The following is a 23,939-nucleotide window of genomic DNA, read 5'->3' as shown; positions in this document are numbered from 1 at the left end:
ATCATGTCATTACTCATCATAATCCAGTAGTAACGCCTTGAGAAGTGATCATAAGGATGAAGCACTTGATTTGGGGAAACCTGGTGCCGCCCGATCCCTCGTCGAATCTAAACTCACTTGGGTGTCGCTACATTTCTGACTAAGGAGATTGACTTTAATCAACAGCACGATATTCCCTCGGACCAGATTTTGAGTTATCAGATTTCATCGCTAGGTTTGTCTGGAATCATTTCGGCACGGTACCGAGAATTCAAGGCTGCTCTACGTTGTGGCTTCACTACTAGCAAAGATCTAAGGATGAAGAAAAGTCTTTCATTGGACTGGATGCAACTTCTTCTTCGAGTAAGGCGTTCTTTTTCAGTAATTTGCTCATTAGTCTTTCTATCAGAGTACGTGCTCGAGCTCCCTTAACGCCTCAAACGTGCCAGTGGCGTTTGGGTCCCTTTGAGCACGTGCAATACGCGTACTGGGAGGCTTGATAATGGGAGTCTTGACCTATGGTAGTCGGGCTTTGAGAGTAAGGTAGTTATTCCATCATGCCGTCTCGAGAAGGTTCTGGGTCATAGAGCAAGGGCTTGTCACGAACGCCTTGCCGCGATGAGAGCAAGCAATTCATCATATAGCAACCCCAGATTCAATCTCAGTTCACAAGGTGCCAATCGGAGGAGAAGCTGAACCATAACGGCTCTATGTTAACTATTTTCTGGCAATCCTTGCGCTGGGGAGCCGTCTCAGAAACCGAGATCCCCGTCATGTCGAAAATCTGAAGAGGAGTGACTCGGGGAGTCCCGCGGGTCGGCTCTTTCGGACACGCCAGTACTTCATGTCTAGAGGCAAGACACCGGCCTTCTTTCGTATACTTTGAATAAGATTAAGGTTTAGCACGGGCCAGCTGTCGTTACTCTATTGCTACGATTCATTAGAATGAGGATGGACGACTCGGTATGCCGGATTGTGCGAGCTGACTTAGTACTGCCTCAATAGCGCTTTGCCTAGGTGAGTAGCGTTACTACGTGTTTCGGTCATCGATTTAGATACACGAAGTGTAATCCTAAAGTCGTAGATCCTTGATTCATGTCCAAGTGGCCAGTAGTCTGTGGTTGCGAATGTGTGCTTGAGATGCTCTTGATCCATGCTTCGGATACCTACGCAGAGCCCATGTTCGCAACGAGACTTTAATGAGAATGGTCTTTTGCTCCCAGGTACGATTGATAATCTTCACTACAAGCACCCAAGCATTGGAGTACATCTAACAGTCTTCGTCTATCCCAATGAAAAGCTCATCGAATAGTATCACGACCGTCCGGTGTGTTGTTGACCACATTTGGAGTGAACTTTAGCGCACATTCATTCGGTACAACATAGTCACTTTAGCGTCCAGCAAGTCCCCTGTACATCTGGACCTGGCGCCTACGCGCCCCGCGGTCAGCGCTACCGGTACGAACACGACCGAAGCAACTTACAAAGCCACATGGGCCAGGTAGCTAGCACACTTGGGTACATGCTGTAAAAGAACGTCCTTCTGCTAGTGGGCCTCGGTGCGGCCAAGAAGTGTCCACCGCCCCGTCATCTCTCGAATTTACCCCAGCCAAACTTCATCAACCTCCACACCTTCAATACAGATTCCGGAACACATATTCCAGAGGAGCAAGGCAGTATGCCCCAATCATCGAAGTCTGACGCCAAGAGGAGACATGTCACTACGGCATGCATTTCCTGTCGGGAAAGCAAGATCAAGGTATGCGCTGCCTTCCCCAGCCTTGTTCTCAAGTTTCCATCCTCCAGCTTCGATATCACGACGATGGCTTCAGGCTAGAACCTGTGGCATCCTAGTAACAAATTGTCAATAGTGTGACGGTGCAACTCCTTCATGCTCCAACTGCAGGACTAAGCACCGAGAGTGCCGTTACCAAGCCGGAGAGGACAAGCGCAAGTTAGATTCTCTTTGCAGTCTCTTGATTTCGAGCGTTTTGGTCAAGGCTTACAAACGCTAGGCTATCACTGCGCGTCGCAGTCGAATTGCTGTCGAGTAGAGTCGACCACCTTTGCCAGTTTATCAATCAGAATGGGCTACAACTCCCGCCTATGCCTTCAGAAGAGGCCAAAAGTCTGACACGGATACTAAACACTCTAGGCCTTTCGACGACCCAATTGGCTATAGAACGCGACAAAACACCACCGATTGACCCAGCTTTGTCCCTAGAGCCGCAAACATCAGCAGTCTGCGTCCCATCTAACAATACCATACTACCTCCAGATCAACTTCCCCTAGGCTTTTCACTACCTTTCGACCCGTCTTCCTTCAACTTAGGCAATGACGCGACCGTCGGGCTCGCACCACCGGTTCAAGACGGTTTGTTGAACTTAACAACGAGAGCGATTGCAGACTGGGAATGGAGCCCTTCTGAAAATGCCGATAACATCATCACAAATGGTGGTGGCATCGCCAGCGTCCAGACCACCAGCCATCCTCTGTTGAGCACGTACTCCGGAGAGGCTGCTTTGAGCGACAATGAAGAGGACGATGCCGGCTCAGGCACAACGGAAGAGGACCTAGTCAACCAGTTATCTGATAGACTAGGGTCTCTCCAAATTGGTCCCAATGGTCATATCTCCTATTTCGGACCAACATCTAACTTTAGCTTGATGGAACTACCTGTGGGAGCCGATACTTTGGCTGTGGATCGAACCGTGCGCAACGATGGCCAAGAACACCTCGACAACATGGGCTACGGCAAACAGGTACCGCAAGATCTCGAAGATCATCTGATCAACCTTTACTTCACATGGCAGGACCCCTTTCAGCATGTAGTCGACAGGACTCTTTACGACGAAGCGAAGCATAGTTGGCACGAGCGAGAGGAAGACACACCATATTATTCCGAGGCACTTAGAAATGCAATGTTAGTTCAAATATTGCTTCAACCTCTCAACTCTTTTGTTGATTGATAATGCTAATCCTTTTGCAGGTGTTCGTTAGGGGCTACCTTCGAAACACGATATCACCCGAGCTTTATAACCTTCCCAAAGTCTCTTCCGGATTTCTTCGCCGCAAGAGCCAAGACTCTTTTAGAGATCGAACTAGACTCGCCTTCCGTCTCTACGGTACAAGCAATGATTGTTCTTAGTAGCCATGAGATAGGCGCGAATAGGGACTCTCGCGGTTGGTTGTATAGTGGTATAGTCACCCCAGCTTATCACATGTGACATGTGTGGACTATGAGACAAGAGGAACTAACAGCTCTCGATCTAGCAATGGCGATTCGGCTCGCGTTTGATTTGGCATTACACAAGGATATGACACCGTACGTAGACAAGGGTGTTCTTAAACCCGCTGAAGCAGAGCTTCGTCGCGCTGTATTCTGGAGCGCATACACAATGGATCAGTAAGCTTCTGGCGCCGCTGCCAACATTGTTGGGGCTGTGGTCTGACTCTACAAATTCTCAAGGACGCTCGGATTTTACAGAGGTCGGCCTTTTCGTATCAGCATGGATGATATCACAGTTGGGAAACCAACAGAAGACTCATCAGATGGGCGGATCGAGCAATGGCTTCCTTACGTTTCGCGCCTTAGCAACGGCAACGCCCCAGTACCCATCCAGGATTACACTGAGGTCATCAGTCTATACCGCATAGAGTTGTGCGAAATCATGGCGCCTCTTGGTCACACGCTGTGAGTGAATCGCCCGAATAGTAATGTTTCTGTCTGATTTAGTGGAACTAAATGCTCTCGTGGTAGATACGGCAACTCTCGGATTCCGCGGGATATATTACAGGCCAACAACGAGAAGATTGTCTCGATATTATTTGCTTGGAAGCAGAACCTGCCACGTACGATACAAGTCGATCTAGAAGACTCAGAGGGACCATTCCTTCCTCATGTTCTTCTGTTGCAGTGAGTTTAAATCCACATTGTTGATTCCTGTCGCCATGCGGCTCTCGCTCACCTTTTTGTGCCCAGTATGCAATATTATCAAAACGTGATACATGCCCATAGGCCGTGGATGTCGTCGAGCTACATTCAACCACAGCCACCTCAAGGTCCCGGCTACATGCACGCGCAACAAATGTGCATTGAGTCAGCAGCCGCAGTGGCAAAGCTGATCCTCATTTACGAACGCCAATACTCCCTCAAGCGAGTTCATATCCAAGGCGTGGCCATCATCTTCTCTGCAGCCATCATACTCATCTTCGCATCTATATCCCGCCGCAGACGGAAGAGGACCACGGAGACGGCGACACACTTGAGCGTATGCTTCCGGGCTCTGGAGGAGCTTTCAGGCACTTGGGAGTGCGCCAAGCGGTCTCGGGATTTTCTTCTCATGCTGCAACGTAAGTGGGAGTTGCGCTCTCGCCGGCTGAGTCAATGTCCGTCACGTAACGCCATGCTACCGTCCGGCCTCGGCACCCTACGGCAGAGCGAGCAGGCGTCTCGGAAACGAGCACGTACCGACAGTCCGGCCGGGTCGAAGAGCATAGGCAGTTTTCAGAGCATATCTCCTGTTCATCAAGGGGAGCAGCGAGAATACCACGAGGGCATTGATATGGACATGAGATTGGATCTTGACTGGGTGTTTGCCGCGGGAACACAGCCCATGCCAGGCAATTGGGACCAATTGCTGAATACGGATACGCTCTATTTCAATCCAAACAGAACAGCGTAACGTGTGGCATCCCCCGTAGTCGAGGATCACATTACGAATTTAGCTTGTCATCCTGCGTGAGCTGAGTTGGGTCTTTGCGTGATACATGGGTGCTGGATTCGATGTCTCGCGTGACGCTGCTGGCCGAGCCACTCCTGCATGAAGTGGATATAATTGGACGCAATGTCGTGACAGGGGCGCTTACGCCCAACACCCAGCTGGACAGGCAGAATACCAGAGCCTCGCCAACCTCACGTCTGCACCTCAACACACTAACAGTCACTCAAGCAAGATCACAATGTCGTTTTCAGATGATCGGCTCTGTCGCAACTGCACCAAGCTAAATCTTCAGGCAGTCTTCGACCCGGCTCGTTTTGACGGTCTTCCGGCCATTGGCTCGGCTCAGAGTTACAAGACCAGCTGGACCAAATACATCCAGCATGTTGGAGACTGGAGACCACTCACCCGAGAGGATAGGATCAGTCAATACCCCCCAGGCATAATCCCAAGTTGCCCGTTCTGTGATTTGGTCTTCTCCATTGGCTTCAACCTGAACCGCTATCCGATGGCCGAGAAGGAGAAGATCATGTTAGCGATCCCCGCCAATCTGCTCTACAACTTTGCTGAGAAGGCGAAGCTTGGAGATGGCGGGGAACGTCCAGACTTCAACTCCGTACTCCTTCTCGTCATGAATCCCTCACACTACAAGACAGCATCCGCTCAGTACTTTGGCAATACCAGTGCTGGTGGCGGCTTGACAGCGTGGATCCGTTTCGCCCATCGAGAGGCGCCAGGAAGTCTGGTCTCTCTTGCATCCACTGCTATCTTGGAGCCCACTCGACCTCTTCTGGACCTTCCGATGCAAGCTAGAGTCTTGCGCGAGGAGAGAATCGACTACGGCCTCGTTCGATCGTGGATACACCTATGCGAGAATCATCACGATGCATGTCGTACCAGCCCAGACTGGCAGACTCTCCCTCACTTCAAGCTCATAGACTGCGAGACCCGTCAAATCATCAACACAGACCCAGCCACTAGGTATTGCTACGTAGCGTTGAGCTACGTTTGGGGAGTCGCGCCTCTAGACAGGTACACATACCCCTGTCTGCCGGACGACCTTCCGCCGGTCATTCAAGACGCCATGAGGGCCACCATCAAACTCGGCTTCCGCTACATCTGGATTGATAGATATTGCATCTGGCAAGACGACGCAACTCACAAGATGAGTCAGGTGGAGAGTATGGACCAGATCTACGGCGACGCAGAACTCAGCATCATCGCCATCGGCGCCAAAGACCCGAGCTACGGGCTGCCGGGCTTGTCTCTCGGCCGAACGCAACATGTTCCAATCACCAAAACAATCGGCGAGCAAGGAATCGTCACAAATTTCAGCCACCAGTGGCAACTAGACCAGATCTCCCGATCAAAGTGGTCCACGCGGGGGTGGACGTTCCAAGAGACGTGTCTGTCGAGGAGAAGACTCTACTTTTCCAACTATGAGGTCTCATTTGAGTGTCACGATATGATGTGCTTTGAACACCTCACGCGTCCTCTTGCTTTGCAGGGGAATCTGGAGCACCACGAGAGGCCCGAGTGGACTCTCCTCAACACCCCAGACGGTGTCTGGGCTATACTTCAAAAGTACTGCGATCGCCAGCTGACATACTCAAGCGACAGACTCGCTGCAGTATCTGGAGTGTTGAAGAAATGGTCACGAGTCAATCCAGGATGCTTTTCGTACTGGGGCATCCCGATAGTCGCCTCCGGCTGGCTGGTAGTAGACGCCACTGCTTCAAGACGCGCCTTTCTCGCTGGACTCCAATGGGAGATTCGGCCTGAAGGAAAGAACTATGCCAGGTTGGCAGATTTTCCCAGCTGGTCGTGGGTATCCCAGAATGGGAAGACGTTGTTTGGTCACCAAGGCCACTTCCATCTGAGGCCTCCCAAGTTAGTGGAACTTACAGAAAACTTTGACTCAGAGGTTTGGGTGGAAACGCCTCAGGGCAACATGGTTGGATGGGCCGACTTCTTTGAGACTGGTGGTCTTGATTCGTCAATCATGCAATGTACCAGGTATCTTCACATCGAATGCTGGTCATTTCAGACCGGGCCCCTCTGCTATCGGAAGATCAAACGGCGTTCAGGCACCTCGCACGACGACATGTTCTATCTCCCAACAACACGCAAACCCTCTGATGGAAAAGGAGAGTTTGTTATCAAGTTCACCCCAGACTTCGGATACGAAGATACCTTCCTCGACCGAAAACTTACGGCAATATGCTTCTCGCCTCTGGAGCACGCAACGTGCGCTATAGTTCTTGAGTCTGTCCCTGGCCTCACGGTGAGAATCGGGTTACTAGCATTTATGAGGATCGAAGATTTGGGTTCACACGAATCGCAAAGTGCTGAGAATCTGCCTTTTTCTAGCCTTCCATTCGTTCCGCAGAGGCGTTGTTTCCGGTTGGGATAAGTATAGGGTAGGAAGACTCTTTCTTCTCCAATCTGTACTCTTGTCACTAGTAGCTTTCGACAGTTTATAGCTTCGAGAGAGACCTCTGTTTTGATCAACGAGATATGTCTGCTAGCCGAGAGAGACCTATCTGTTAAGCATCTTGACATTTTCAAAGTGCCGTTGAAATACACAGTTGTGTAGTCAATCTACTTCTGCTAAATTTTTTTGATGAGGTTCGAATCCTAACTACTCTTCATTATACGTTGTTGGTCCCTTCCAAGCGTGCGAAAGCTCTCCTTAGAGGCTTGTCAACCTCATGAACTCCCGAACGCATCCTTGGAGCCCGTTTGTTTATGCACATCCACCTGAAGACACTCCAGAGCCTCCACGTATGCAGACTGGGCCCCCATCCTCGCCTCCATTTCCTTCGCGGTGGAAGCGGCCATGCTCAAGACAGCCTGTAAGCGGGCCTTTGCAGTGAAGCGAACGAGATTGTCCCAGATCAAGCTGAGGGGGTGATGTTCGCCAAATATGGCCTGGTGCATCCTACACACAAAGACAAGGAGCGACTCCGCGAGGTTGGGTTCCAGGTCGAAGATGTCGTGGAATGTTAGTAAAAGCAACTCGGGGTCTTGTTCCCTTATAAGATGCTTCAGAAAATCAAGTTGCTTGTTGAGAAGGCGGAAGGCAGCAGTTGTTTCCTTGCTGCTCAGCAGTACGTGTACGTCGGCCATGTCATTGTGCCACTTCCGGACCCTTTGCCTGGCTGGTTCACCGTTTGGTCCGTAGAGAACATGCCCGTCAATGGCTACTAAACCTGTTTCAAATGCCCCATCAAGGTTGGAATGGATAATCCTTATGGAGTTGTCAAGCAGGCGCAGATCTGAATGCGGTTCTATCCGACGAGGAATTTCGTTTTTGAGTAAGGTCGGCGAGGGTGTAGAGCATGTGATGTCTAAACTCGTATCTAGATATCTTGCAATATCGACGCTAGACGTATCTTGTAGGTCGGGTCTATGTTTCAGATACTGCATCACCCGTTCCCAGTTGACTTCTTGGCCTCGGAGAAAGAATTGCGAGCGCTTCCCTGCAGCTTCGCGGTCCTCCTTTTGTCGAAGCATCACCATTACTTCGGCTTCTTTAAGTTTCTTGTCTAGCTTCCACGTACTCAGTCTTGACTTGTACATCTTAGTTCTGGGCGAGGTTCAGTCAGAAAGTTATAGCTGTGATTTGATGTTGACTTACGTTGCATGGAAATGATAGTGGGATTCCATGATCTCGCTAACTTGTCTCAGGGATCTATTCTCATCTCGATAGAGCTTGGTGATAGTAGGCTGCATACGGTGCCAATCCTTTTCAGTTGCATATGTCTTGCCCGCGCGGACACTTTGGGACTTCGAGAGGGTGCTCATAGTGCGGGCTATGGTCTGAGATACGGATAGTAGGCGAGCTCCGGACGAAGAAAGCAAGATTCCAAGCAGTATGAAGAGATGAGAGTGATTACAAGGCGTATTTAAGTCTCTTGAAAGTTCCCCAATCGAGGATATAGCGTCTAGTCTCAACGCGTGTGTGAGCAAGATTTCATGTCAGCCTTGTCGAGTTAGGTAAGTTCACTAGCATGCAAGATCGAATGGGCTTGCGGGAAGAGGCCAATTTTGAGATGTTGACTTCTCAAGTTGGCAGCAGGATGGTTGCACAGGCTGGGATTTCTTCGGCCGTAAGCCGGGTGGGCATGCACGGTATGTTTAAGACATATCGTTGGAAAGAAATGGACATGATCGCGCCCTGCTGCGCCGAGTTGGGGGCACAGCATTTGGAGGCTGTGTGGACCTCGCGCCTCTCCGAATCCGAAGACCGCAAATCCCCTTAACAATAATCAACTTGGCTCTCGATTCCCTTCTATAGCTACGCGATCCATGCAGTGTCTGTGATCCACGTAAAGTGGTGTTCGCTTTGACGGCGGTCAGAATGAGATGATCGAGATCGCAGTCTGTACATTGAATCACCCGTATCACCAGCAAAGACAAGGTATCACACCGGGACATAGTCAGTTCGCATCATTGTACTTCTAGGAACATTGAACGCTTGGCTAGTTACTCGAGTGCCTTACTTGGTACTCGACTCTCGATGTACCCCTAAATCATCATGAACTCTCCAACTCCAACCAACGCCTCAAACCCCCAAAGATCAAAAGTATGCATGAGGCATATTTCCCGACTCGTCATAATCCCCAAACGAATTATCCGGACCAGGCCAGCTTTGGTAAAGCTCAAAGAGATCAGCAAAGGTCATCCCCGCCCCTCCCTGTCGAGCACGCGCCGCTTCCCCAAACGCGGGACCATACCCGTACCATCCACCTCCGTAGTGACCTGGCGGGGGTCCATAGCTCGGCCGGAAGGCACCGCCGTTCCTACCGGGTCCAGAAGTTGCTGGTTCGGGGCCGGGATTGCCTTCTCTCCCACCACCACCTTGACCGCCAGGCCCATCGGTACGGCCCTGGTCAGGTTCAGGTCCAGAGCCGGAGCCGGGGCCGGAACGAGGATCGAACGAACCAGCACCGCCTCCACCGAAACTTCCAAAGATATCCCCAAACAAATCCTCAAACCGAATCTCCTCAGTCGGCCCAAAGTCATCGTCACCCATCTCCCCAAACCCATCACCAGGGCCCAAACCAAATCCACCGCCTCTGGCATCAGCCTGCTGCTGTCTCCGCCGCCAGTGCTCTCTCTGCAGCGCTTCAAGGAACGCCCTCGCAGCAGCAGAAGCCTCTCTCACACGATCATTATCGTGTCCAGAGCCGTTCGCTTGGCCGAAGCCACCAAAAGCGGGATACCGCGGCGGCTGCTGCTGCTGCTGCTGCTGATCGTGTTGATGCTGCTGCTCACCTTCCTCTTCTGGTTGCCATTGTGGATCGTGCCTGTGTCGCTGTTGGTTCTGTTCTCGTTCTTGCTGTTGCTCTTGCCGCCGCCGCTGCTCGTTACGCAGATTCTCCTCGTAAAAGCGACCCGTACCGTAGTAGATCCCTCCAGGCAAGCCACCGACGGGTATATCCCCATGCCCATAGCCACGCTGCTGACGGCCTCCTCCCCCTCCAGAGCCAGGGCCTTGCTGGCCGCGAGGTGTGTTCCGATCGGAGCTGGCTTCGGAGTATCCGTCGAATACGTAGGCCATTGTATCTTGATCGCTCTCGGCCCAGACCATATGAAACTTCTGAGGATTCAAGAGCTTCTTTTCTGTTGACTGATGCTGTTGGTTGTTGTTCCTGTTGTCCGGTGTTTAAGTGGAATTCCGAGGTAGGTGATATGGCAAAGTGCCAAGCCTATTTATATGTTTGTCAAAGGTTGCACGAATTAGTGATTCACAGTCTCGGCTTGTTTGAGCATAGTGGTGATGTGGAAGCGTGTTTGATCGTTGATTGCCAAAGGCAAGCAGCTGTGATTCAGGAACTAAAGACACACGTCACGCGAATATGGAAGCTTTCAGCTCGGGGTATGAACTAGCATTTGTTACAAGCGCAGTAATTTGCGCCAAACGTCTATGTACTGGCTCCGATATCGTAGCGCATTGCCGCGATGAAAAATAATACGGGCTCTCGTCCCCTGCCTCAAGGGAGAGAACCGGCGTTTTATGTCTGTTTACCTGCTTTGATAGGTAAAGCCGGGTATAATAGAAAACATACATTACAGGTATCCAGGATCCGTTTAAACGTATGATGGCTCCTAAACAACGCCACGCAGAAAACAATCAAAGAAATGGGTAATTATGTCGCGGTAGTGCTTGTTTCGTTGCGCAAGGAGACGGGTCCTTGAAACCCTGTCGTTGGTCTGACGTTCTGCATTTCCATACCCTGAATGTCGACCTTCTGATCCCGGAGAGCACCGAGGCGTTGATCACCACCAATATACCTCTTCTTGAATTGGTAGTAGGTAGGAGGCCTCGGTCGGCAGAGGACGACGATCCAGTTCTTGAGCATGCTGCCCTGAGTGAAGGCTCGGAACCGCTCTGCCTTGATGAACTTGTGAGAGTTGATGTACTCTCTCGTTGTTTCGCCTCGAGCCATGAGGAAGATGTGGTAGCCCATGAGGGCAGCAGGGTATAAGAAGGCAATGAAGCCGTAGATGACCATAGCGAAGGGAACGCGGAAGTCGTCGATGGATTTACCAAAGGAAATATCGGATCGGTGCATGTGTACGAGAATTTGGCCTAGAGAGGCGCCAAGGAGGTAGAGAGAGAGGAAGGTTGCCGAGGAGACGAAAGCAAAGAAATATCGGTAATTGCGTTTTCCGACACAGTTGTTGAGCCAAACGCAGTGGTGATCGTGGGTCTCGATGCAGTTGTCGCACAGTCGGCAGTGATGAGCCCGAGGAGGCCGCCAAATGTTACATGTTCTACAATGTTTTACTGGAACTTCCATGGCGGCCGTGGCTGACTCTGCTGACTTGATCAGCGTCCAGTCGTTGGTCGGAGGCCCGAGCCGGAGAGGATCCTCTGTCGAATCAGCCGGTGGAAAGGCATGAAGGTTTCGCGGCAAAATCTATGCGCGGTTAGCTATATTCTTACCGAAGTAAGTGTGTCACAACTTACGCCTGGGTCCGACAGGGATGCGTGGAGGAACGAGGAAATGCAAATGTAGGAGACGTATCCGAAAGTGATTGGGATGGCAGGACTGATGTTATGCCATATCCAAGGGGCTGAGAAGACGAAGAATAGGACGGCGGGAATAATGATGAACAGCCCAGTGGCTACGTTGACTGGCCGATGCTTGGTGTTCTGGAATCGCCCTCCCAAGCAGAAGACAGTATTGCCTTCGAAGTACTGGAAAACATAGCCAAGGTTTGTCTTGGACTTCTTCAAGTTGTTCTTGTCGGCGGGTCTCGAAGAGTCTACTGGGTTGAGCTGCGGCGTGGATGCGGTCGATGAAAGCTTTTCGCCGCCAGGTAGAGTCCGGTTAGACTTGTTCTGGTCACTTCTGCCTGGCAGCAAGAAACTTGAGCGGAAAGATCGCGGCGATTTGATAGGGCTAGGTTGATTGCCTCGTTCTCTGAAGCCCCTGTCGACATTGACGCTCAGGTTTCGGCTATTGCGCTGGTTCCGTTGCAGCGGCGTGACGCTCTCGGACATACTACCGGCAGCATAGTGACCATGAGTCGGGCTCGTGTTGGCGGTGATTCGATCGTACGTTCCTTGGTCGGTGTATTCGGTTCCGCGAGACGGAGGTGGTCTCATGTTGTCGTCGTCGCTAAGCTGCCGCTGGAGGCGCGCAACGGGATTCGAAACCGGGTTTGAGATGACGCTGTGCCGAGCATTTGGTCCTCCACTGGCTACAGCTGCTGCTGCGGCGGCACTCTGGTTGTGTTCGGGTGTAGGTTCGGTATCCTCCAATGTAGGTTGCTGACGGGTCGCAGGTCGTGAACCACCACGCTGGGCTTGCAGCTTTTGGGAACTCATGGGACGAAAGAAGGCTGAAGACGTAAGAGACGGAACATGACTTCGACTTGTCGAGCTAGGCGGTCTGCTGCTGATCGAACCAGCGGTACTACCGCCTCCGATGCTTCCCCTCTTCTCGTTGAGACTGGTAATGTAATTCATTCGTGGGGGCGGACCCCGTCTCCGGCCTTCGAGGGGTCCAGACATGCCTGTCTTGGCCGTCCCTGGCCGTGACACAGTTTCTGAAGCCAGACCAGATTTTCTGCGCGGATTTTCGGACAAGGTCTGGGCTACAGCATCCCCGCCGTCGTCGGACGCGATGTCGGTCATTCGCGACGAGATGATACTCGGCGGGCCTGGTCGGTCGGAGCGTCCAGGAAATTGGGGTTTCGGAAAGCCGCCATCGTCGGTTGGCGTGCTAGGCCCACCGGCCTGTTCTTTTGAAGTCATTTTGAGCGCTGATGTCGCAGGCGGATCGGCGGCGCAATGATGTTGGAAAGTTCGCAAGTTTCCTCCACTATAACATGTCGCTTTTTTGACGTGTTGATAGAAGGGTATCGTGAGGTTGGGAGAAGAGTTTGTCAAGAGCGGCCGGGGGGGAGGGTGGTGGTCGGTCTTGAAATTGGCGCTTTGACGTGAGGTTGTGATGACTATCGCGCGGGACGAAGGGTTCGGTAGGTTCGGAGACTGGATCGTGGAAGGTTTGGAAAAGGCTGAAGCGCAAAAGTCTGCGGTCGGAATGTGGTATTAAAAAGAGGTCGTGCAAAGGAATAGGAAAAGGCCCGTGTATTAAGGCGAGGGAGTGAATCGATTGGTATCGTTTGTCGTATTGTATCGTGTAGAGAGAGTGGGAGAGAGAGACGGAGAAAGGAAGGTTGGGATGGCGAGCGAGCCGTGAATGAGCGAAGCGAAGAAGACGTCGGACAAGACTCAGAGTCTCGTCTTGTGCCTGGTGTTGCTTTTTCGAGACCAGAAAGCGACCCAGTCCAGGCATGGATTGCCCAACAGCGACGGAGAAGGATTGGATTGGAGCACCGCAGCGCAAGTCGAACGGGGGGGTTTTTCTTGGGTATGCTGGGCTGGATTCGCTGCAAGGCTTTACCATACGGATACTGCGACCCAATGTAAGGGGCGGCATAACCTGGGTATCCGTGCTTTGTGCATGTGGGAGGTTGCATAGAACCCTGATCTGGTTAAGCTCAGATAGTGCAGGATGTAGCTGCCGTCTGTCATCACTAACATTCCTCCGCCTGTATCACGGCTTCTTCACGATAGTGCCTGCGCTCAAGCCCCCTGCGAAACGGCTTTGGCCGCGTTGTTATGCAGGCGCCGGTGCAACTAGGCCAGGCCAATTTAATTACAATTGCCGGATCTGGGTCCCAGCTTTAAATTGCTACAGCAGCAACAGGCCAACAGCACGCGGCGCCGCGATGGCTGCAGTGCCGGGGTGATGAGATGGGGAGCACGGCGGACGAAGGAGCGTGTCTTTCGCTCAGGTACCCGTCTTCGATGCCTTTGCCCTACGGACAGTCGGACACCACCAGTACGGGATAGCAATTAGCATAAAACGCACAGGCCATGGTTGTTCTAGCCTTTAATTTACTCTCCAGTCTCTACGAACCTAAACTGGCGATGTTTCTCAGCCTCCAGTTCCTCCACTCTCATCGCTGACATGTGAGGAATGCTAAACCGTTGTTTTGGTCTTGCTTATATTCCGTGGCTTAAGACGCGTCTCGCCCTCTCGCTGAATGCCGTTGAACTGCTGCAACGCTGAGGGTTCCCGGAATGATCTCTTTCATCTGCTGGGTTGGTCCTCGCTCGGAACGCTTTCGTCCGAGCAGCATCGCCAGGGAAATGCTTGGGACACGGCACGAACAGGGCCAATCGCACACAATCCAAGCATGCACCGCAGTGAGTGAGACGTCTTGAATCCGATCCTCATCCATGAAATTCACTGCTTCAACATGTAGGAGAATGCGATTATGCCGCCATTGTCAGCACCAATGCGGTCCCGTTCACTATCCGTACATTATGGCTTGTCTGCTCAAACATGGGATACCCTGACCATCTGGGGTCTTCTGACAGTTTGCACCATATGACTGTTTTTGACAATCGACGCACGTTTCTGCGGATGAACCGCGCTCTACATACTCCAGCCTCGTGGGTATGAGCCTGTTAGAATGGTTGCTATCGAAGACGGAAACTACAGTCACATTCTTCTGAGCGACGGTAGATCTATCAGCATCATTGCTTCCCATTCTATCCACGGACTCCCTAAAGCATAAGCTCTCGGCGATACTTGAGGTGTGATAAGCAAAATACCTCACACGATCTTGAGCCAATCGAGCATAGACACTACCACGATGATATAGGCTGCTGATGCATCTTGATGCTGACGGAGATGTTCGCCAGGCATAATGTGAGACTTCAATGAGGACAAGCACGCAAGCCCCGATGCGACAAATTGTCCAGGATAAGCTCTGTGTTCGGAAGTACCGGTCCCCCGGGCTCCGAGTTTAATGCCAGCCTCTCCGTATTGTAAGGCAGCCTCTTGATTTGTTCTCAATTGTTTGTTGAGACTATCTATTCTCGCAGTGTTTGTTCAATATCGTTCTAGAACATAAAACTCGGACAGTCACGCTATATTTCACTTGAATATGATAAGCTCATGGGCCAGCGAAGCTTCAATCTGCAGCTAATAGCTCACCATAACCTGAAAGGCCGCTCCATGTGTCGATGCAAATAACGCAAAAACAGCCAGGATCAAAGTGAAAGCATCTCCATCTTTCCCACTGCTGGCAGATACTTGCCATAGCAGGACTCTCACATGCTAGGAAGCCGTTAGTGAATTATACTGCTTAGTGAAGCGAAGCCTTTAAGCGCATAAGAGACATCTATCCGGTGCAGGATGAGGTAATGCCCACATCGTCCTCGATTGACCAATCACCTTCCACTCGTAAGCCCGGCCAATCGTTTCTCCCGAATTTCAACCTTGGGATCCTGTCTCGACGAACCTGAAGCTCCGAAATCATACGACAAGCCGACACCACTCACAACATCACACCCCAACGACACCCCGTCAACCACCGCAACAATGGCCTCCTTCGTCGCCCGCCGCGCCTTCTCTACCTCCATCCGCCGCTTCGCCGACGAGCAGGCCAAGCAGACCCTCACCCAGGAGTCCAAGCGCAACCCCGAGACCCTCGTGCGTGATATCCCGCCCATCCAGCCGAGATGCCCTTAGACCGACCCGTCCGCCGTCCAACGTCCACCGCATCCCTTCCCCCGCGCAGCCGAGCTTCTGAAGCAACCAGGAAATATTGCCGAGCCTACGAAGAAGCGATAGTTGCGCAAAGGGGTGCGGACAGAAAGGCTGGAAGCGGCGTCAAAACAATCGCATGCAAGCGAGTCGGAATGGAAGGCTAATCGGATTTTTTTGTCAAACAGATCCTCGGTGGTGTCATGGTTGCCGCCCTCGGCGGTGCCGGCCTCTACTTCGGTACGTCTCAGGAATAATTGGTATATCCTCCTCGACGATTGAACAGCCACTGACGGTTTTTTTTTTTCTTCCCGCGCAGGCCGCTCCCCCACCTCCTCTACCTCCGAGAGCCCCGTTTTGAAGGCCGGTATGCCCTGGGAGACCGACAGCGAGGGCAAGTACAAGTACCACCCCGGTGGCAACCCCGCAAACGAGCCCAGAGACGCTCCCAGCGCCGTCAACACTGTCATCATTCCCGATGTCACTCTCCCCAAGGTGCGTTTTTGATATACCTATCTGATCCATCTCACCACGTCGGAGAGACTCCGTTCGTGGGAGGTCGAGTTTGCTCCAAGGCCCGGGATTCTTCGGGATTTGAAGCCGGAGGAAATAGCCGGGCTGACGCTTCATGACACAGGAATTGCACGAAAAGTACAACAAGTGGGGCAAGGACGGCTACCCTTAAAGAATTAGAGATACCTGCGTTGAGAAGACGTGTTTTTGCACAGTCTGTGCAATGGGCAGAGGGTGGTTTTCATGTGTAGATAGGGAGAATTCAGTTTTATCCACGTTTTTCTACCTGGGACAGCATCTCCAACGTTGAAACTACATCACTCGGCCTCGCGGCTCATCAAGCTACCTTGACCGGTTTTATATGCTCCGAGGCTCATGAAGCGGGATTTCATCTGAACATATTTGCTGCAGGAAACTCAATCGCATGCAATTGAATCGTGAGGGCGAGTGAAAAGTATACTCCCAAAAAACAGCAATGCATTGCCTCGGTGTCACCCAACTCCCCAAAAACACCATTCGACTTACGCCCACAACACCACTCCCACACCCACACACAAGTCTACAAAAAGCCACCCGCCAATCTACGAGGCGAGCTGCTCAATCTCATCACCCGTAAACCCAAAGAGGTACAACAAGTCCAACAGGCTCTCGCTGTTGAGTCTCGTATCGGCCTCCATCTGCACCCTCGGCTTAGCGTTCCACGCAACACCCAAGCCCGCCGCACCCATCATCAGCAGATCGTTTGCGCCGTCACCAACCGCAACAACCTGCGACAGATCGATGCCCTCCTTGGCTGCAATCTCAACAAGCAGGTCACGCTTCCGCTCCTTGCCTACAACGAGGCCCTTGACCTCCCCAGTGAGCTTCCCAGCATCGTCGATGACAACCTCATTGGCGTGCGCGTAGTCGATGCCCAACTCTCCAGCAAGCCAGCTCGTCAGGGGCAAGAACCCGCCCGACAGCACCGCGGTCTTCACACCGAGGCGCTTCAGAGCCTTGATCAGGCGGGGCACGCCCTTGGTGACATCCAGGACGGGCCGCAGCTGCTCGAAGCAGGAGGTGGGCAGACCCTTGAGAAGCTGCACGCGCTCGCGGAACGCGGCGTCGAACTCGAGCTCGCCGAGCATGGCGCGGTGCGTGATGTCGGCGACGCGCGCGGCCAGGTCGGGCGGGTCCGTGAGCGTCGCGGCGAGCAAGTCAATCACCTCCTGCGTGATGAGGGTGCTGTCCATGTCGAAGACGACGAGACGCGGGTGCCTGCGCCACAGCGTGTCGGGCTGCAGCGCGACGTCGACGCTCCACTCCCTCTCGAAGCGGTAGATGAGCTCGTGCCGCCGCAGGTCCGTCAGGCTGAGGTAGCTCTGGCAGGGCGCCGGGTCGAGGGTCAGCTCGACGACGCGCGGGTGCTCCTGGCTGTCGAGGCAGCGGTGGGAGGAGCTGTAGTCGGACTCGCCGGCGGGGAGGGGGAAGGTCGACATGAGGTGCAGGAACGAGGTCACGCACATGGGCGAGACGTGGGATCCGTACAGGTGGTCGAGCTTCTCGGGCTCGAGGGTCGGGGGTTCGAGGGGGAAGGACTCGGGGTCCTGGGTCGGCGCGAAGTTGGCCGGGAGGGACTCCTTGCCGCTGGCGCTGTCGGAGGTGAGGGTCGGGGGGGATGCGACGCGGCCGCCACTTGCTCCGGCCGCTGTCGTGTGATGGCCGGCGCCGTCGCCGCCGTTCGGTTTGTAGAAGAGCGTGGCCACCAGGCGCGACTGCTTCTTCCCACCCGCGGGCGCGCAGTTGGGGTGCGAGTAGCTGTGGTTCAGGCCGCTGCGGATGGTGGGTGGGTTGTCCTCTGAGGGGATGCCGTTGAAGCCCGCATAGTGCTTGTGGCCGGCGTTGTGGTTGTGCTGCTTTGGCGGAGAGACGGCGACGTTGCTCAGGTCCTCGACGACGGTGTCGATGCCGAAGCGGCTCTCTGGGTGCTGCGGGGGCCGGTACTGCTGGTGCTCGCGCAAGAAGGAGCTGCTCCTCATGGACGAGGTCAGCTGAGGTCGGGGCGACGTTGTCGACTTGGCGGGGCTTGCGTCGGCCATGGCGGGAATACTCTTCTCTATCGTCTTTTCTTCTAAGGCGGGGTTTAAACTACGACGGACCAAGACGGAGACAAGGCTGGGACGAAGGGTGAATGGGACACTGGGGGACGGGACGGATAGAGGACTATGCAGGAGGAGGAGGATGGACCTTCAGCAACAGCTGTTGGCGACGGCAGCGGCGGCTTGGAAGATTGCGGGGAGAGAAAGAGAGAAAGCGCGAGAGAGACTGAGGACGAGGGGGAGGGGTAAAGACAGAAGCTCGGGGCCCGGCGTGGTGGTGAAGGTAAAGCTTAAAGACTCAGCTCAACTTAGTAGCCCTCATTGTTTCGAAAGGTAAAACATGTTCGCGTGGTTGGACGACAGACGATAGAGAGAAAGAGAGGATGGGGCCTCGCGGCGGAGGGCTGGCGGGTGCTGGTGCACTGTGAAGTCTGACTGTGTGCCCCGCCTCGCCGTCACTGGTCCGGATCCGAGCGAGGCCCGCAATTCCCGTGTCCCGACGTCTTGGGCGGCGCGCCATTGGCTGAGCTGGGCGTCGCATGGCAAGCTCTCCCGTGGGACCTTCCTTGAGCCGTGGGCCGTGGTATTCCCCAAAGTGGACGCCAGGATCACGTGGTTACCCCTCTAAAAATTCTGTTCTGAACTTCTGATAAGCTGAGGGGGGGAAGGAGGCCCGGTCCGAATGACATGTTGAGGCTCAATTACATCACTGTGAGGTCGGTCAGTCGTCTCCGGGTTCCGTCCAAGGTGAAAGGAGAAAACTTTGGCCAGAAGTCCGAACACGTGAGTTGGAAGCCAGTGTGAAAGAGCGAACCTTCGGGCGATCTGCGGGACCATCAGCCTCGCCCGAATCTACCGACGCCGGTCATCCAGGGGAGGGAACGTCAGGGACGATTCCATGACAGCCCTATCGCCGTACTAGTGTACATACGCAGAATCACGCACTGGCCTACCTTACCCTACCTCACGTTGGCCACCTACTGTGTTGGTCATTGGCAGGCAAGCAGTGCAGGCTGGCCTTGGCTTTTTCTGCTGGTAAGTTTGTTATCCACCAGTCACCGCGATGACCGAAAACTGATCATTGCTTCAGGAGCTGGCTCCGCTGATAGAGTACCGGAGCCGCGCGGAAATAAGAGGCACGCTTGCACCAGACACTGTCCACGTCATGGAGACTAGGCCAGTTGCCATCTGTCCGGAGTCTAGACTCCACGCCCTTTCGAGAACGGCGCTGCGGCGCAGGGAGCCGTAATCGGCATGTCTGTCTGCGTCTGCTTCTGCTTTGGCGATGGGAGGTAGACAACGGCGCAGGACGATGAATGAGCGGTCACCCGAGTGGAAGCCCTCAGTCCCCTCACAGCTGTGCTGTCATCTCATCTCCAGTCACTTGTGGATGTCGACATGTTGGCCAAGAAACAAAGGGGTCCAAGAAGCCTTGGTCTGCTCAGTTCCTTGGTTGAAGTATCAACTCCGAGTCATTGGGCTGGATTACAACAAGAGCGTTTCTTCATGCTCACTCAGACAGGGACGGAGGCTCCTACTCATTCATTTAAAGAGGCGCTGGGCGCGGCGAAGCTCCAAGCTGTCCCTCGGAGCAAGTCGGTAAACGAAGTGCGTTTCCGCGGTGTTAGCAGTCGAAACACATCTGGTGTTGAAACCCAACTGTGGGTTTGTCAGAAAATTTCGCGGGCGAGTCACCACGGATGATACCCTCGATCGGAGACGAAACTCGTATGGTGACTGGTTGGGCGATGGAGATACGTTGTCCGGCGTGGGATTGCTGACATTGACAACAGGCGCAGACCACCACCTCCGGCTCATCCACACCGACGGCCGGGCGGGTACCGATTGCCGTGCCGCGCCGATGTGTTTTGTCAGGACCGATTGCCGGGACCACATACACTAGGCCAAGCCGACTAGTGGCCCGGGCGGAATCACGTCTTATGGCATCATCATGGCGAACTTACACCAGCGTTTCTGTTCAACCAGAAGATCTGCCCCCCTTTGACCCCTATTTTCGACCGCACTCATCGTGAACCAGATAATGAGGAGAAGCTCAACCTCGATAGACACGGAGGAGGAGTCCGGCCCCAAATATCTATTTTCTGAACGTCACGGCTCCCGGCTTTCGGGGCCGGCTGTTGGGGAAAGTTTGCCATTGTCAACATCCACTCCGGCGTCCGGGGCGATGGCGCAATTGCGGGATGTTCGACGGTACGGAGCAACCCCTGCGACCCATGGCCAATCACATTGCACTGTCTTCGTCACGAAAGGTTTAGCGTCGATGTCGTGATTGCTCCCAGACCACGCCTCTTGCTTAGAGATGCAAATTCCTCAGCGCTTGTTCAATGCGATGCTCCAAACAAGCTGCGATTGCGCAATAGTTGGGAAGCGGGCTCTCGTCCCTCAGTCCCTCTCTCGGCCTTTGGTTCGATCGGGGCTCCTGTCTGAGAATGGGTTGGAAAGCAAATTAGTAATGTTGCTTGGTGATGGCCCTGTGCCCAATATGAACAAGTCATCCTCCTCCCGCCTCTTTAACTCGCGGTGTAAGTTCTGCCTGCCTCAAGTGCCTCTTGTCCTCATAAATCAACTACTGCCTTCTTCCTCTTCTCTGATCCGAGCATCTGAACTCACTTTCCCCAGCTTCAGCATCTTGCGTCATTTGCCTTTAATCCATCTTGTCTCTTGATCAAAGCCTTGTCGAGTGAATTATACCCCGGGTTTTCAACACCCATACACTCTTGCAACCACTACTCGTCATATACTCGTGGTGCCTCGCAACCACACATCAAACCCCTCCTCCCTCAACTCATACACAAACCTCACACAATGGCTGCCGTTGCTGAGCCCACGACGCAGACGTCCTCCGTCGAGTCGTCTCCTCGGTTGAACGCCGCCGATGCGGCAAAGCTTGATCGTGTCGAAGTCGAGTCCGGATATGGTTCCGCCACCGATGCCTCATCGACATCGTCGTCCATCCCCGCGCTCCCCTTGATCTCCCTCACCCAACCCCACCTCAAGCACCTCAACGACCAGCTCGAGAACATGCACCCCCTCGACATCCTTCGCTTCTCAAAGATCATGTTCCCCAACCTTTTCCAGTCGACGGCCTTTGGCCTCACCGGCCTCGTCACCCTCGACATGCTCTCCAAGATCCAAAAGGAGAACCCCTCCGCCGCCAACGTCGACCTCATCTTCCTCGACACCCTCTACCACTTCAAGGAGACCCACACCCTCGTCGACCGCATCCAGGAGCGCTACCCCAACGTCGCCCTCCACATCTTCAAGCCCTACGGCGTCGCCTCCACCGAGGAGTTCGAGGCCATGTACGGTCCCAAGCTCTGGGAGACCGAGGCCGAGATGTACGACTGGATCGCCAAGGTCGAGCCCCTCCAGCGCGCCTACCAGGAGCTCGGCGTCGCCGCCATCCTTACCGGCCGCCGCCGCTCCCAGGGCGGCGCCCGCGACAAGATGCCCATCATCGAGGTCGACGACGAGCGCGGCGTCATCAAGATCAACCCCATGGCCAGCTGGTCCTTCAAGCAGGTGCAGGAGTATATCAAGACCCACAACGTCCCCTACAACGACCTCCTCGACCAGGGCTATAAGTCCGTCGGCGATTGGCACTCCACCGTCCCCGTCAAGGAGGGCGAGGACGAGCGCGCCGGCCGCTGGAAGGGCCAGCAGAAGACCGAGTGCGGTATCCACAACAAGAAGTCGCGCTACGCGCAGTACCTCGAGGAGATGGAGCGCAAGGCCGTCGAGGCCAAGGGCGCCGCCCCCGCATCGTCGGCCGAGGCGGCCAAGCAGGGCGAGGCGGCCATCGCGCCCATCGTCAAGGCGGAGAAGGAGGAGCAGGCTATCGCATCGATCTAGAAGCGTTGTTTTGGCTCTGGTGCGATTTGGGACTTGCTTTCTTTTATTAATGACCTGTATATACATGATGCATGACGGCGTTCAGGGAGGAAACAAAAATCAAGGGACGGTAAGGGACAGCATGCAGGCGTTCCGGATGAATCCAGGCCAAGGGCCAGGTGGTATCTCGCATTCAGCGGATACTCGATTCTACTTCGTAGATAGCATAAGCAAAAGACATTATGAATCAATCAATCGATCAATAAAAACTTGATGATCTTCAGTGAGACGTGAAGTGAGGAAAGAGACGTGGTGAGGCTCTAATCTCTGTGTCCCACAGGGACCCCGCATTCGGAGGATTAGTGGAAACCACTGTCGGCGTATCCTAAGATCATAACACAATCCAAATGAAATTTGGTGTGGCAAAGATAGCCCACTGACATGTCATCTGCAAAGCTTAATTTTGACAGCTAGATTGGTTCAGGTGACATCTCGTGACCACCTTCCCAAATCCACAACGATGGATTACTCATATAACACTGCTGCAATCATATGGTTCTTCAGAAAACTGAGAATATCATCTGATACCATGCACGCTTGATCATATTGTAAAGCAGGAATCTTGGAGCGCCTGGAGCTGATTGGCTAGCTCAGATCGAGGCAACTAAAAGATCATGAAGCTGGGTCGCAAGCAGCTCTTGATGTACCCGTTGGGACCCGTGCAAGAACCATGATTCAAGCCCATGATAGAGTATTCGCTCGCACGAAAGAGTAGTCCAACATGAGTCTCATTGAGCTTCAACATAATCTACTACGTTCTGCTCATCGAAAATGAATAATGGATGGGATAACTTGAATGATGTGTAGTAAAGGTCAACCAGGCAAAAGGCATGTCTCATAATATATAAACAAGCTACGTTGTCTTTCTTTGCTTGACTAAGGGTTTCTCCAACTGTGATGTTTAAAAATGTGACACCTTCAGGAAATTTGAAGCGTCCTTGCGTTCATGGCCAGGTTATCTTTGTTATCACGAATATTGATGTGATTTCATTACCATCCAATCACTATGCGTCATGAATGTTCAAAACAACCGCCATCAGTGATCAAGCCAAGGATAAGATACAAGGACACAAGCAAGGTATCGACGGGTATTCAGGCGATATGCATTGCTCGTAGGTTGGAAGCACCACGATACTTCTAACCATCTTGTCATCCTCTCTGTCTATTATATGCGACGTTTGTCACAACGGAGCGTAGGATAGTGATTATTTGCCCGCTACATGGTACCAGGGTAACAGAGAGTCTTTGCAAGTATCATCGAGATCAGCTGACACAACGGACATGAGCGATTTCCAAGTCATTTTACCTGGATGTGACCTAAATGAGTGAACCGCATGCTCGGACTCTCCCGAGCTCTTCCCTGTATTGATCCAGGCACGCAATCAGGAAACAAGAAGTGACAGTCATACGATGAGCAGTATACCATAGACTCTGGGCATCCAAGATACCGGCGTCGTCGAGCGAATGAATGAGCATATACACGCAAAGCTAGGGATAACGATCACCGACGTGGCAGCGGTCAAGTTAGATTATATATTAAAAACACAACACCACATGCACCAGATAACCTGATTTAATAAGAATTTTCTCTGGTTCACTATTTCTTCAAGGTAGCATCGGAGGGTAGGGTAATATACAACAAGCTTGGGTTCGC

At 53.1% G+C, this 23,939-nt stretch overlaps 8 protein-coding genes across 8 annotated transcripts; 3 read left to right on the top strand and 5 right to left on the bottom strand.

Annotated features, from left to right (window-relative positions):
- Positions 1 to 2,085: 2,085 nt before the first annotated feature.
- CPAR01_10212 (uncharacterized protein) lies at positions 2,086 to 7,911 on the top strand (the record flags this gene model as incomplete). The annotated part of the gene is made up of 8 exons (XM_060494474.1): positions 2,086 to 2,903; positions 2,970 to 3,163; positions 3,254 to 3,386; positions 3,450 to 3,674; positions 3,741 to 3,896; positions 3,999 to 4,333; positions 5,001 to 6,985; positions 7,753 to 7,911. 8 exons carry the CDS (start codon positions 2,086 to 2,088, stop codon positions 7,909 to 7,911), a joined length of 4,005 nt encoding a protein of 1,334 aa, XP_060346656.1.
- CPAR01_10211 (uncharacterized protein) lies at positions 7,411 to 8,508 on the bottom strand (the record flags this gene model as incomplete). The annotated part of the gene is made up of 2 exons (XM_060494473.1): positions 7,411 to 8,290; positions 8,342 to 8,508. 2 exons carry the CDS (start codon positions 8,506 to 8,508, stop codon positions 7,411 to 7,413), a joined length of 1,047 nt encoding a protein of 348 aa, XP_060346655.1.
- A 775-nt stretch (positions 8,509 to 9,283) lies between these two features.
- On the bottom strand, positions 9,284 to 10,267 carry CPAR01_10210 (uncharacterized protein; the record flags this gene model as incomplete). The annotated part of the gene is made up of 1 exon (XM_060494472.1): positions 9,284 to 10,267. One exon carries the CDS (start codon positions 10,265 to 10,267, stop codon positions 9,284 to 9,286), a length of 984 nt encoding a protein of 327 aa, XP_060346654.1.
- A 589-nt stretch (positions 10,268 to 10,856) lies between these two features.
- CPAR01_10209 (DHHC zinc finger domain-containing protein) lies at positions 10,857 to 12,973 on the bottom strand (the record flags this gene model as incomplete). Its single annotated transcript, XM_060494471.1, has 2 exons — positions 10,857 to 11,630; positions 11,681 to 12,973. 2 exons carry the CDS (start codon positions 12,971 to 12,973, stop codon positions 10,857 to 10,859), a joined length of 2,067 nt encoding a protein of 688 aa, XP_060346653.1.
- A 1,345-nt stretch (positions 12,974 to 14,318) lies between these two features.
- CPAR01_10208 (uncharacterized protein) lies at positions 14,319 to 14,465 on the bottom strand (the record flags this gene model as incomplete). The annotated part of the gene is made up of 1 exon (XM_060494470.1): positions 14,319 to 14,465. The coding sequence occupies one exon, from the start codon at positions 14,463 to 14,465 to the stop codon at positions 14,319 to 14,321; it is 147 nt and encodes a 48-aa protein (XP_060346652.1).
- Positions 14,466 to 15,617: 1,152 nt separating this feature from the next.
- On the top strand, positions 15,618 to 16,467 carry CPAR01_10207 (uncharacterized protein; the record flags this gene model as incomplete). Its single annotated transcript, XM_060494469.1, has 4 exons — positions 15,618 to 15,728; positions 15,971 to 16,022; positions 16,102 to 16,277; positions 16,420 to 16,467. The coding sequence occupies 4 exons, from the start codon at positions 15,618 to 15,620 to the stop codon at positions 16,465 to 16,467; spliced, it is 387 nt and encodes a 128-aa protein (XP_060346651.1).
- Positions 16,468 to 16,876: 409 nt separating this feature from the next.
- Positions 16,877 to 18,373, bottom strand: CPAR01_10206 (phosphoserine phosphatase SerB; the record flags this gene model as incomplete). The annotated part of the gene is made up of 1 exon (XM_060494468.1): positions 16,877 to 18,373. The coding sequence occupies one exon, from the start codon at positions 18,371 to 18,373 to the stop codon at positions 16,877 to 16,879; it is 1,497 nt and encodes a 498-aa protein (XP_060346650.1).
- A 2,826-nt stretch (positions 18,374 to 21,199) lies between these two features.
- Positions 21,200 to 22,246, top strand: CPAR01_10205 (phosphoadenosine phosphosulfate reductase; the record flags this gene model as incomplete). Its single annotated transcript, XM_060494467.1, has 1 exon — positions 21,200 to 22,246. One exon carries the CDS (start codon positions 21,200 to 21,202, stop codon positions 22,244 to 22,246), a length of 1,047 nt encoding a protein of 348 aa, XP_060346649.1.
- Positions 22,247 to 23,939: the final 1,693 nt, after the last annotated feature.

Source organism: Colletotrichum paranaense (assembly GCF_030867605.1).
Source record: "Colletotrichum paranaense strain IMI 384185 chromosome Unknown Scaffold_8.1, whole genome shotgun sequence".
Classification (NCBI taxonomy): domain Eukaryota; kingdom Fungi; phylum Ascomycota; class Sordariomycetes; order Glomerellales; family Glomerellaceae; genus Colletotrichum; species Colletotrichum paranaense.
This window is presented reverse-complemented; position numbering and strand designations above follow the sequence as displayed.